Source organism: Mustela lutreola, chromosome 8, assembly GCF_030435805.1.
Source record: "Mustela lutreola isolate mMusLut2 chromosome 8, mMusLut2.pri, whole genome shotgun sequence".
Lineage (NCBI taxonomy): Eukaryota > Metazoa > Chordata > Mammalia > Carnivora > Mustelidae > Mustela > Mustela lutreola.
Window position 1 is genome coordinate 30,578,832 of NC_081297.1, and position 13,717 is coordinate 30,592,548.

General features: G+C 34.7%; 1 protein-coding gene across 3 annotated transcripts in view; it reads right to left on the bottom strand.

The window, feature by feature from the left end:
• Window positions 1-1,205: 1,205 nt before the first annotated feature.
• The window catches only part of ARHGAP12 (Rho GTPase activating protein 12), a 110,218-nt gene continuing 97,706 nt past the window's right edge, over window positions 1,206-13,717 (bottom strand). For all 3 annotated transcript variants that reach the window (XM_059184212.1, XM_059184211.1, XM_059184210.1), the window contains 7 exons: window positions 10,828-10,927; window positions 8,831-8,947; window positions 6,457-6,555; window positions 5,083-5,160; window positions 4,839-4,973; window positions 4,471-4,573; window positions 1,206-3,617 (listed from right to left, as the gene is read on the bottom strand). In XM_059184212.1, the coding sequence (XP_059040195.1) occupies window positions 3,443-3,617; window positions 4,471-4,573; window positions 4,839-4,973; window positions 5,083-5,160; window positions 6,457-6,555; window positions 8,831-8,947; window positions 10,828-10,927 (807 nt within the window). In that variant the 3' untranslated portion in view covers window positions 1,206-3,442. The remainder of the gene's footprint in view (window positions 3,618-4,470; window positions 4,574-4,838; window positions 4,974-5,082; window positions 5,161-6,456; window positions 6,556-8,830; window positions 8,948-10,827; window positions 10,928-13,717) is intronic.

The following is a 13,717-nucleotide window of genomic DNA, read 5'->3' on the forward strand; positions in this document are numbered from 1 at the left end:
ACCACTGGCCCACAAAACTGCAGTTGAGAAGACTAATTGAGATTCTTCAGGAGACGTCCCTTGTCTTTAGTAGTTACAGAATGTCTCATTAGGCATTCTGTGCCTCCCCCTTCTCTAGAACACTGAATCTGACTCTGCTTGGCCTGGGTCTGCGGCTTGTGAATTTCCAGTAGATTCTAATTCACCATTATTATAAGGCTGTTGATTTTGTTTTGCGGCCCCCTTCGCTTTCTGGTTTTGGGTTTTTTTTTTTGGTGTTGGTTTTTAGCTTTTTTTTTTTTTTTTTAGTTTAAAATTGAAGTTTCGTTTAAAAGAACTGTATTACTTATATTCAAATACTATTAAAAAAACGAAAACAGAACTGTGCCCCACATCCAGGAATGTAACATACGGGCTACAGTCCCTATTAAACACGTCTATAGTCTTGTACTGGAAACGTGCTTCCTATAAAAGAGGATCATTAGAGCTGATGGCTAGAGTTCAGAGAGACTAGCAAACTCCATAAAATCTTATTTTCTACCCATTTTCAATTCTCTATATAGATGCGATCTTTGAGCATTTGGCTTTTATTAGGTCAGCGAGAACATGACGCCCATTTGACTATTTTTATTTTCCTCGTTACTAAAATGACATGTTGTAGACTCCTCTGTGTTGCTTAAAGATGTTGGAGAAATTAGTGTCATGGGAAACCACGTGTTTACTTTAAAATATTTAATTAGAGGGTCTCTCCCATGAGCTGGAAAAGAATCTCTTAGCAAAATTACGGTATAACTCTTTTTCCTCTCACTGCTATCTTAACATCTAGTGTCACAGGCTGACAAGCCTGGATGGAGCTGAACTAGCCCGAAGGTCTCCAGGTATCTGCCATCATGACTGTTCTTCAGTTTTCATCCGTACGTTAAGCAGTGACTCACACGCACACATTTACATACACATCCACATGTACACGTACATACCCATCTGCCTAAGCCCAGTTTAGATGAATTATTCCATTTGTGCTTTTCCCATAAGAAAAAAAACCTGCAGACTTGCTTCTAACTAAAAAGTAATGTCATTTTTCCAGAGTAAAGGTAAAATTCCCTACAGTCGTAAAATTTAAATAAGTATTTTTCTTCTAATTAAATGTAATTACGTATTTGAATATACTATTTCTTTTCACTTCTAACTACTTTTCTAAAATGACATTCTGAAGAAAGGTCTATTAGTAAATGAAACTCCACTGCCAATTTATTTCAGCCTTTAATATACTGTCTACTAAAAATCAAGTTGTCAAGACAGGAAAATATTACTGGTTTTGTTATTACAAAAAAGAACAAGTGAGAATTTTTAATTCACAAAGGATGAAAACACAAGACATTGATCTCACTGTACATACAATATTACAATAAACTAATTAGCTGCAGACTAATAAAACATTTAAGACTCCACATACATACATATGTACTTTGAAACAAGAAACACAGGACAATTTTAATCTTTGTTATGTCCACAGCTATCAAGAGAAAGAGCATCACTGGTTTGAGTCTAATGGTTATGCTGGCATACAATCACTATATAGGCCAGTTCTAAAGCATATTGTATTGTTCAGGACAAATATTTGTTAGGCAAATATAAACGCTCTCATTTTGGGGCTTTTTCTACCTGCCCAAAACAATCCGCTTTCCACAGCTATCAAGTAGCTTGGTCTGTTAGCAATTCAACAAGACCACAATAACAAACAACATTTTTACCACAAAACTCAACGAGAGATTTTTAGGCAGATTGTACAAAAACTACTTGCTCCCAAGGAAGGCAACCTGTTAATTACAAATGCAATTCTAAGAAAAGGAGTCTTGGTCACAAATCATTCACTTTCAAATGTTGATGAAGAAATAAAAATTGGAGGGGGGAGAGTGGAGGAGGTATTGGCATGGCAGGGAGTAGAAAAAGTATGAAAAAATGAAGAAAATATATTTACCACAAGAAATCTTGGATTCAGTTGATTTTTTAAAAATGAGGTATAAGAGTATGCCAGTAAATGCAAAAACAAGAAAAATATTAAAAACCAAAATGCACATTTCCAATGGAAAATCTCTAAACCTCTTATAGTTTTCTTTATTCAGATTAGACATTTCATATACATCAGTTAATCTAGAAAAATACATCTTAAAATATCTTCAACAGACCATGCTCTCGGTAACAAAACCTTCCAAACCCTGTTTTATTATACAAATCAATCTACATTAGTAATGTAAAAAGAAATTCTCAAATTTAGCAATGTCATTTTCCATTTGACATCCATCTACTTTACATATGGGTTTCCACTATTCATACTGCAGTTAGAATTTTGTAATAAATTTTTTTCTAATGTATTCTGTACATATTAAATTATCTAAAAGGTTCCTCTTGTAGTGCATTTACCATTTAGCAAGTCTATTCAGTATTTTTCCAGTACCATTTGCATTACAGTGATTTGCCTGTAAATGTAATTAAAATCTAAAAGTGCACACAGTTAAGTTTCTCAAATAACAGCCTATTTCTGGAGGAACCTAATATTCACGGAAAAGATTACCAATATCATGATTAGAAATGTCAGGTTAGGATGTACTCTGAGACTATACAACAAAATTATATACATAAGCTAAAGGACATTAGTCTTTAGCTTATATTTACATCAAATAATGTCTGTTTCCACAGGGTCATACCAAGAACTCAGTATGGCACTAGATATAATTAGGATTGTTAGCTACAAATCAGGGTAGCACAGACAGCCCCAAAATACCCTGAACTGACTTATGCTAAATTAAACTCCAGTATATCACAGTGTGTTAAGTAATATTAGTGTGCTGCCCAAACAAGCGACTAAGACACCCATCCAATATAGACAGTGTGCAACACAGTGAAGGTGGCAAGCCTTTGCCAAAGAATTACATCTGGGTTATGATGAACTGTAGTACTTAAGACTGCCACTGCATGCAGAACCTCTGAAAAAGAAATACACAGGTTTCAAAAAAGATATACTTCATTTTGTTTAGAATGCCCAAGAGCGTCTTCAAAATAACGGATAGTGAGTACTATTCTATCAAGTGATGAATCTAACGAATGATGAGAAGAAATTCTACATTATCCAGTTTGAGAAAAAAAAACATGTTTTTCTTACCAAATTATCCAGTGTATATGACTGGTTAGAATTGCAAGTTTCAATTTTTACTGAAATTCAGAGTATGAAATGCAAACATTCAGGATAAAATTAATTCAAAATTACACACAGTTATATCAACTTGCAACAAAGCAGCAAATATGAGGGCCTAATACACATCTTGACTCCCATTCCCTTCTGATCCCTCAAAAAAGTGCAAAATCAAAGAGTCACTGCTTGGTCCAAAAATAAAATACATCATGTTTAAGGGCTTGAAATCTGATGGAATCCAGCTTCTATTCCACAGGTTGTCTTCTGTAAGAATCAACGCCCGAAGATGGAATTTATTTCCAGCAGAATTAATTCTACAATCTGATTTTGGTAGACAGTATGAACTGCTATATTACCAGTCTCTTTCTCTGGCTTTAACAGAGTGGGACCAAAAACAATTGCTATACTCTGATAAGTCATTCGGTTTTTTTCTCCATTTTCTATAACTCTAAGGGGGGAAAAATAAATCGTTAAAGAGAATATAAAACATACAACAGGAAAAATTCTTCAAATTGCATTATAAACATAAACAGTTTACACTTAGAAATGAGAAATAGTGCTCATCTTCCTAAGATATATTCAAGCTACTTAAAACAAGTAGAATTCAGTCCAAATGTCATATGAAGACTTCTTTTGGATAAACACAGCTGAAAGGTATAATTATATCCACTCTAACAAACTTTGTACGTGTGATATTTCAGCTTAGTGCTTAAAGTAAGACACAGACTTAAGTATGAACTACAATTCAGGTAACCATAATTACTCCACTAAGGTGATGGGGAAAAATTTCATTAGTATACAGATTAAATTTTCATTTTACTAATTCTGTATTTGTTTGTTTGATTTTTAATCTCCTTCACTGGCATAATTTGCTATCTAGTGTTCTGTCAGAAAGCAAAAATCAGTTATTAAAATGGTTACATAGTCACCTGAAAGCCATGATGGCTTTTTCTCCAAGGTAATTTAATAGTCCTCATTTCATAACCAAAATCTTATTTTCAGGTTAAGTCAAACAACAATTTCTGAATCCTTACACACTAGGCATTATGTAAATGCCTCGCATATAATACTTACTTTAAGTATTTTTCGTACCAGACCATTTTACCTATGAAGAACAAGGCCCAAAGGAGTTCTCTTTCTCAAGCTACAAAGACAGCAAGTAGCATAGCTGGAATGTGAACCAGTGTATGAGGGACCCTGGCCTCATGACTACTATACCACACCTCATAACTGTGCACTTCTCTTACCTTTTTCTTTTTTTCTGCCTAATTACTATTTCTTTTCTGTGGTGAACCTCTTACCTTTTGAGATGTCTAAAAAGAATCTGCATTGTATCTTGATTTGGCTTTGGCAACTGTCTGATGAGGTCCTTAACAGCAGTGACTCGCTGTCTTGGTTCTTGTTCTTTAAAAAAAAAAAGAGAGAGAGAGAGAGAAAGAGAGAGACGGAGAGATAATGAGAGATTATGCATGAAATTGAAAACAGTGACATATTTTAGAACCTAACATTTGGTAATACACAGTGACATCTGGTGGCCACATTTAAAACTTCTGAAGTAAAACAATCCTTTGAAATAATTTAAAAGAAAAGATCAAACAATGTAGTGGCTTCATTAGTACAGAGGACTTTCAATACGTAGAAAAAACACTGAGTGTAACAACATACTTACTAATTGCATTAACAAAATCATTAAAATGGTTAAATGTAAAAAGAGGTTCTGGTAATTCTCGAAAAAACATTTTGAGTGCTCCAGTAATAACATGAATATCTTCCCATTTACTATCATTCAAGTCCAATTTCTCATCTGAAAAACAGAACAGGAAATGTTTTTAAATAACTTTAAACCAATTCTAAAAGTTAAGAGTGCCTTTTTTTTTTTTTTTTGCACATAGCAACAGGGACTATGATCTTACCATGATTGACAGCAAATCTCAGTTTCTGGATCACAGCAAGGTTGCCACTTACTCTGTATATCCCATCAATATCCAAACCTAAGAGAAAATTACAGTATTTTTGTGTTTAAAGTCGGTCTTTGCCTTTTCTAAAGATGCTTGCATGCTTCAGAATCCTTATTCATTAACATAAGCCTAAAATCAAATGGGCAAATACTCTTTTCCTCTAACTGGCTTTTTTATAGAGCTTGGCAGAGGGAGAGGGGGTGGAGATACACTCTGAATTCTACTTAATAAACAGGAACAATTCTACTTTGTTTATTATGTAGACTGTGGATCATCTCAAAAAAAATCATCTCATTAAACTTGAAATACTAACAATTTAAGATAAACTTCTAAACCTGGGGATAGTTCAGAAAGTAAAAGAAACAAAGATAAAACCATTCCGTCCATTTTTTGGCACATTTCATAATGTAAATGTACATATTCAAGCACTCTTTTAAAAATGGTTATTCTGTTAAGTGCTTGTAATAAATAAACTTAATAATGAATTAAAATAAAAACTGATAATTTGATGTAGTTTACTCGTTTTTTTTTTAATATGTGGAATAGAATCATTGGAATTCACCCAAGTAAGCCTAAAAAATCCAAATATTCATTAAATGATAATGCTGTACACATTTAAGAAAGCACATTATCTGATTTGCTATTCACAGAAATTCAAATAAAGGCACAGTATCTCCATTGTCATGTTGACAAGAAAGTCAAAGACAAGGTCTGAAATTGACAGAAATTACAAGTTATGCAAATGTTTTAATTTTACAAGATGTTTTTGATGATGTACAAGTTAATGTGATTACCATCATGATAGTTATTTTCTAGTATAAATATTAGGTTAAGATCAACCAAAATATAAATTGATTTGTCCTATTTAATAGGAAATGGCATAAGAAGGTTTGTCTCTTGTCTCTTTAGACATTTTATAGTTGACGTAACAAGTTTTAAAATGTCATCTCATTTTTATTATAAAGAGAAGCAACTTGCTCTTGGTAAGTAAACACAATCACCTATTTTCTACACTGTCAAATCACTTTCTAATAAACTCAGTTTCATAATCACCACCTTCTTCATTTTAAGCAAAGGCCAACTCCAAATGGCTTCAAAGAATACCATACACTTAATCAGATGGAAGTGCTGAGTTTCAACAGGTTCCTGAAAAGGTCTTAATTTAAAACAGATAGACGTAATCATTAAAGCGTGCAATTTTGCCAACGATGCCTTTCTTAACATCTACGACTGTTCCATCACTCAAAATCGTAAAAAATCCTAAGGATTTTAATGCCAAAACAATGGGTTAGTGTGCTTAACATAAAAAAAAAAAATTCATTTCCTTACCATACGCTTCAACATGTTCAATGCATAACTTCACAAATTTTGGCACTGTGCCATTTTCTCTCTGACAAAGATTAGCAAGATTGGCTCCAAATACCTGATCTGAAAAGAGATTTTATTTTTTTCAATCAACCACCCTGCTAAAATTGAGTTTGCAAAATGGCAATCACTATTCACGATGCTACAGAAAACATACAATGCACCCTGCCGTGGTCTGCCGTGACTCGTGCCGTCTGTAAGCTGTCTACCCACCCGTTCCCATTCCACTTCCAACAATTTTCCTGCTTTACTCAACTCCACGCACACCCCCTTTTCACCTGAAAGCCTTTTAGTCTTCTATACCTTTTGCAGAGATCCGTCCTCTCCCCCAACTGAGCTCCTTTTATCACTCCCACCCCAGCCAAACTGTCATCTCCTTAGAAAAACCTTATGACCAGCCTAAGGTGACCCAGTTACAGTCACTCCCTATTTCATTACCATGGTAGACTGTTCAGAGTAGTCATAATTATCTGGTCTGTCTCTTGTTTTTAGAGAAGTTTCATAAGAGCAGGGACCTCTTAATTCTCAAACCAATAGGTATTCATGGCACGCAGGCTCACACCCAGTACTTAGTAAACAACTAAATATTTTTTAAACTATTAAAACAAGCATGGTGCACATCTGTCATTGCTAACCCTTGATTTCACAAAGTATATTTCAAAGGCTGTTCTATTAGTCTTTCAATCCAACACTTCTGAAATGCCACATTAGTACTAACTATTCAGGAAAACAAAGTATTTGAAGTCCTGAACAAATAAAAAATAAATAAATAAAGCAGCAACAGTTCATATTTCTCAAAAAAGGCCTGGTAAAAACTTAATAGCAATTTCTATTCACTGATTTGTCAGGTTTTGTTTTGTTTTTTTAAGTTCTAAACATAATATGCTAAATTCTTATGTGTTATCTGGACGTCCCTATTTACCTCTCTTAAGGTTAATCTGAATCACTTAATTAGCCAAACTCTACCGAGAAGTTTTAAATATCTTTTTAATGAAACCAATTTGCGTATTTTAATTTAGATGCTTTGCAAACAGATGTTCCAGCGATGGTCTTTTTTAGAAACTTTGAGGACATATATATATATATGTTATATATTATTACCCTTATCTATGTCTTCATTTACTAATTAATGTCACTGAGTCCTTTATTAGAAAATTTCATCATCGAAATTAAAAGTGCTTGTAAGAACTAAAGGTATACAGGAAATGACAGATGCTGGCGAGGATGCAGAGAAAGGGGAACCCTCCTACACTGTTGGTGGCAATGCAAGCTGGTACATCCACTCTGGAAAACAGCATGGAGGTTCCTCAAAAAGTTGAAAATAGAGCTACCCTATGACCCAGCAATTGCACTACTGGGTATTTACCCTAAAGATACAAACGTAGTGATCCGAAGAGGCACGTGCACTTGAATGTTTATAGCAGCAATGTCCACAATAGCCAAACTATGGAAAGAACCTAGATGTCCATCAACAGATGAATGGATAAAGAAGAAGTGGTACATATACACAATGGAATACTATGTAGCCATCAAAAGAAATGAAATCTTGCCATTTGTGACGACATGGATGGAACTAGAGGGTATCATGCTTAGCGAAATAAGTCAATTGGAGAAAGACAACTATCATATGATCTCCCTGATATGAGGAAGTGGAGATGCAATGTGGGGGGTTGAAAAAAAAAATAAATGAAACAAGATGGGATCGGGAGGGAGACAAACCATAAGAGACTCTTAATCTCAAACAAACTGCGGGTTGCTGGGGGGAGGGGGGCCAGGAGAGGGGGGTGGGGTTATGGACATTGGGGAGGGTATGTGCTATGGTGAGTGCTGTGAAGCGTGTAAACCTGGCGATTCACAGACCTGTACCCCTGGGATAAAAATACATTATATGTTTATTAAAACATTTAAAAATTTAATTAAAAAAATAGACTATCTTCTCTGAAAAGCTGGGGGGGAAAAATAAAGGTATATACAAGTATATGTGATTTTAAAGAAGACTCTGCTATGAAGATCTTGTTAGTGCATTATTGCTATTGTTGCTCATAAATGAAATAATAAATATAAAAAATAATTAGGAAAAAACACCTTATACTAATTTTAGAATCATCTGGAATGAGAACTGAAGGCAAACAATCAAGATAAAATCGTTCATAGTTAAACTTTCTGTGTGCACTGAAAAATCAATTTTAATCACTCAAATGTATTTTAAACCAATGAACCTGGTAACTTCAAAGAATGAAAACATTTTTACTGTTAGAAATTTGTCAGTTTTTAATTTAAAATGTCTAACTTCTTATTTTGGCCAAAGTTCATTATTATAAACATCACTTCTACCTACCTTTAATATAACCCTTTTCACGAACAGCTTGCAAAGTGGGGCGTCGTGTAAGAAACTTCTTCAAGTTTTTCTTGGTTTTCTTCTGTTCTGAAGAATCTATACTAGACACTTTCGTGGCTTAAGACAAACGGATATTAAGCATTTCATAAAATAAAAACTTAACTGATGAAAATTGTTCCACCTAGCACTCAAAAATATTAATTTCATATGTAAAAATCAGTTATAAACTTATTCTAACTTTAATATAGTTTAAGAGTAGTATGTCAAGAATCAAGTTAACAAAGACCTAATTTCAAAGGGCTAAACCATTATCACCAAATACTGAACACGAACTGTACCTTCTTTGGTTTATGTGCTAAGACACTGGTTATTCTAATTTATAATCATTATTTCATAAATGATACTACTTATCTCCTTTGACTCTCCATCAGTTTTAGAAGGTAAAATGATGAGGGAAAAAAAATGTCCATAAAACATAAAAAAGTCTATCCTGAGTATCCTTACAGGACTAGGAGTCTAGAAATATATATATCTATCCATCACTACTATTTTTACTTTAAGTTAAACACACCTCATCATAATTACCTCCAAACTAAAAATGGGACCATCTGAAAAATTTCCCACATTGCCATAACTCTGATTTCTTTTTTGGTTCCAAAAAAAAAAAAAAAAAAATACCCAAAAAGTAAATTTCTTGAAAAGAACCATATTTGAGGAAAGTTGAGAGCATAAAGAACATATTAGTAAAGCATTAAAATAATCAAATTTTCATGTGTTTACACTGTTACATGTCAATGACAACGTCTGTTAATAGGCCTAACCTTCATTAGAATGTGGAAGAACAAAAGTAGAAATGGTTTTCTAATCATTCAGTTAATCCAGAAGTCAATCCAAGGTCAAAAATTCTCAGTTAAATGTGGACTTGTTAAAATATTTTTAACAAGTTCAGAGCCACAGCTAATTTCCTATTTAAACAATGTAATTCACAAGGGGCCTGCATCAGAAAATGCTATTCTCAAATATGCTGGCTTTAGCATGCATACACACACACACACACACACACACACACACACACACACACATATATATGCTGGCTTTAGCATGCATATATATATATATATATATATATATATATATATATATGAATGATCTGGGGATATGAATGCAGGCAGCTGCTCCTGCACACTCCTATCCTAGCAGAGATGGTTGCCCAGTGTCCTGTGTGCACTATGGTACATGTCCCATGACTTCTGACGTCTTAAAGTATAAGATTCTATCTAGATCTTAAAGAGTAATTATATATATATATATTAATTTATTTATTTATTTTCAGAAAAACAGTATTCATTATTTTTTCACCACACCCAGTGCTCCATGCAATCCGTGCCCTCTATAATACCCACCACCTGGTACCCCAACCTCCCACCGCCCCCGGCCACTTCAAACCCCTCAGATTGTTTTTCAGAGTCCATAGTCTCTCATGATTCACCTCCCCTTCCAATTTACCCCAACTCCCTTCTCCTCTCTAACACCCCTTGTCCTCCACGATATTTGTTATGCTCCACAAATAAGTGAAACCATATGATAACTGACTCTCTCTGCTTGACTTATTTCACTCAGCATAATCTCTTCCAGTCCTGTCCATGTTGCTACAAAAGTTGGGTATTTGTCCTTTCTGATTATATATTTTTAAATCAATATAGTTCAACTTCCTGGATACCTCAATAGAAGTGCATTCTAATACACTTTTTTTTCTTTTAAAGAACCACAACATCTTAAGATTAGTAAGATGCTGTATGGGTGCACACGATGAGGCTGAAAAGTAACAAGGAGTTAACAAGGAAGAGAGTACTCCTAAAATACTGAGATTGCAAATACCTGACCTTGGGATTTCCTGGTAACACTGGAGATTCCACTCAGCCTTTATATATTTAAAATACTCGAAAAGTAAGAGAAGATACTCAAACAACTGACAAAACAGGTAAAGAATAACTTACAACGAAGTTTCTTAGGATCCTTATGGTCCTTCTCTTTATCATGCTTTTCTATTCCTGGGGAATCTGGTATCTCCTCTTCGATTGCTTCATCGGTTTCTGTCTGTTGATTAGAGATTTCCCAAAAATGTATTACTTTTGAGATTATTTTAGATGTAATAGCACAATTCTCAAAACTGATCCTCCCAACTGACTTTAGGGACCCAATCAGTACACAGAATATCTGATATGATTTAGATACTTGGTAAATCATTAAAAAAGTATTCTTTTTCCCCCTAAACAGGGGGAATTAATTCTGAATTCCAAAAAAGAAAAAAAACGTTGATTATTCACAGGATAATGAGTTTATATACTGATGATGAGGCTATCTTCACTCATGTAGATCAAATGCTTAAGAATGACAGTAACAAGAGTCAAAAGGTTCTGACCTACAGGCTATGGTGAGAGAACATGATGAAGCTACATTCTGTGCTAACAGTACAAGGCTAACTAGCCAATGGCACATTAATTTTTCACACCAACAATCTTTTCAAATTATATTTTGTATCAATAGCTAGTAATCGCACTCACAGACTCATGGATGTTAGGCACTGAAAGAAATCCTAGAGCTCGTGTACAGCCTAACCAAAGTCTCTTCTGCCGGTTAAAAAATTGAAGTGAGTTCTCAAAGCTAAAATTACTGCTTTGCCTTTCACACTGATGTCTTTGCTCCACTCAGAATTTATTTTTGTGTATAGTGTTAAGAAAGGTTCTGATTTCTTCCTGGATATCCAGCTGACCCAGCACCACTTAAAGTTTATTCTTCCTTACTTTTCTACAGTGCTACATCTGGCTTGAAGTGTCCAAAGAACGCTGGTTTCTAGGCTCTTTACTGTGCTCCACAGGTCTGTAGATCTACCCTGATATGGAGAGCATGTTGTATTAATTAATACAACTAGAGAAGTCTTGACATTGGACAGAGCAAGTCCTTACAGTTTCTTCTTCAACAGTGTCCTGCATATTTTTACCCTTTATATTCTGGTATGAATTTTAGAATAAGCTTGTCAAGCTCCACCAGAAAACCTACTAGGATTTTGAAAGAGATTCAAAAATCTCAAGTCTATAAATTTATAAATCATTTGGAAGAATATTTTATCTTTATACTATTGAATCGTTTAAACCATGATATACTTCTCATCTAATTAGACTTTCTTTAGCGTTTAAAGTTTTGCAATCTTCCCTGTGGAAGTCTCATGCATCTTTCTACATTTATTGTGCATATTTCTACAGTATCTTTTGCTACTCTGTAAACAGTAAATGTTTTAAATTTCATAGTAATATGCTACTCTCTTTTCACGTGGGCTTATTCTCTGATCCTATGGGCTTCAACTAAAAACAAAACAAAACATGGGGGCATCTGGGTGGCTCAGTGGGTTAAGCCTCTGCCTTCGGCTCAGGTCATGATCTCAGGGTCCTGGGATAGAGTCCTGCATCAGGCTCTCTGCTCAGCAGGGAGCCTGCTTCCCTTCCTCTCTCTGCCTACCTCTCTGCCTACTTGTGATCTCTCTCCCTCTCTATATATATATAAATATATAAAATCTTTAAAACAAAACAAAACATATTTTCTCTGCAAAGCCTTCCTGGACTCCTAACACTAGGTTAGCCCCTCACCATCATTAACCTCATCACATTTCATTGTATTAACTGCTCAGTTGTCTGCCTCCAGTCATCTTCTGCCTTTGGCTGTAAACTCCACGCAGAAAGGTGTAGCACCTGGTTGCATGCTGCTCTATCTCCAGGGCAAAGCACTCCCACATGTGTTAAATGAATGCAGCCATACTTGCTTTCAAGGGATTGGAAACAGATTATAGTGACTAGAGTAGAAAGCTCATATTAGGTAGAACAGAAGGTACATTTGAAAAGATAGATCAGGCTCAGGTTGTTGAATTTTAATGAGAGTCACAGAAGCTTTTCTGAGCAGGAGAAGATTATAAAGTTAACGTTAGGAAGTTTTATATAGCAATGCTATTAAGAATGGACTGGTGGGGGATGAAATAAGACAAACCATTTAGGAAGTGACTCTTGTTTAATATATAAAGTCCTGATGATGGTTTCAAGAATAAACGGAAAGGAAGAGACAAGATTCAGAAATACACAATATTACAAATTGCAAAAGAAGAATATTTACATAGATGGGTAAATAATGGGCTAGAAGAGTTAGAAGAAAAGTTGATACTCAAGATTCCAAATCTGGTTGTTCTGAACTGAGTACACCATAAGAATTTTAGAGTTTAAAAGGATACTTGGAAAAAAATCAAACCCAACGTTTCTATTTTGTAAGTGAAAACACGAAACCCACAGACGTAGAATACTTCAGTAAGATCACAAACCTCATCCTAAGATTTCACCTATAGTCTCTGAAAGACTTCTCACTCTCCAATAAAGCCTGTGATTCCCAAATTTTCTTCAATCTGTTTAGTTTAAAATGATAACACACTCCCGTAAGTATTCACTTTGCTTTTTGTCACTGACATATGATCCTTAGTCAGGAGTCATGTCCCCCTATAGTGAGGGACAAGAAAATAGTCTCAAAAAGTATAGCCCCTATCTGTTTCTTCCTGCTCTTATTAACAGCAGAATATAACAGCAGAATATAATTGGAGGTTCTTTTTGGTTGTTATACATATACACTACATATAAAACATATTATATTATGTGTCTACTACATATACATATATATACACATTATACACACACATGTAAGAGGTTAATTTACCAGGAACATGAGGGTACTGAACACCTCCCTGGCTGGGGGACAGGGGAGAACTAGAACACCTCCAGGGGTAACTAAAGAGCTGTCACAAGGAAAGAAAATGTGCTCATGAAGAATCTACAGCTTCATTCATTTCATACC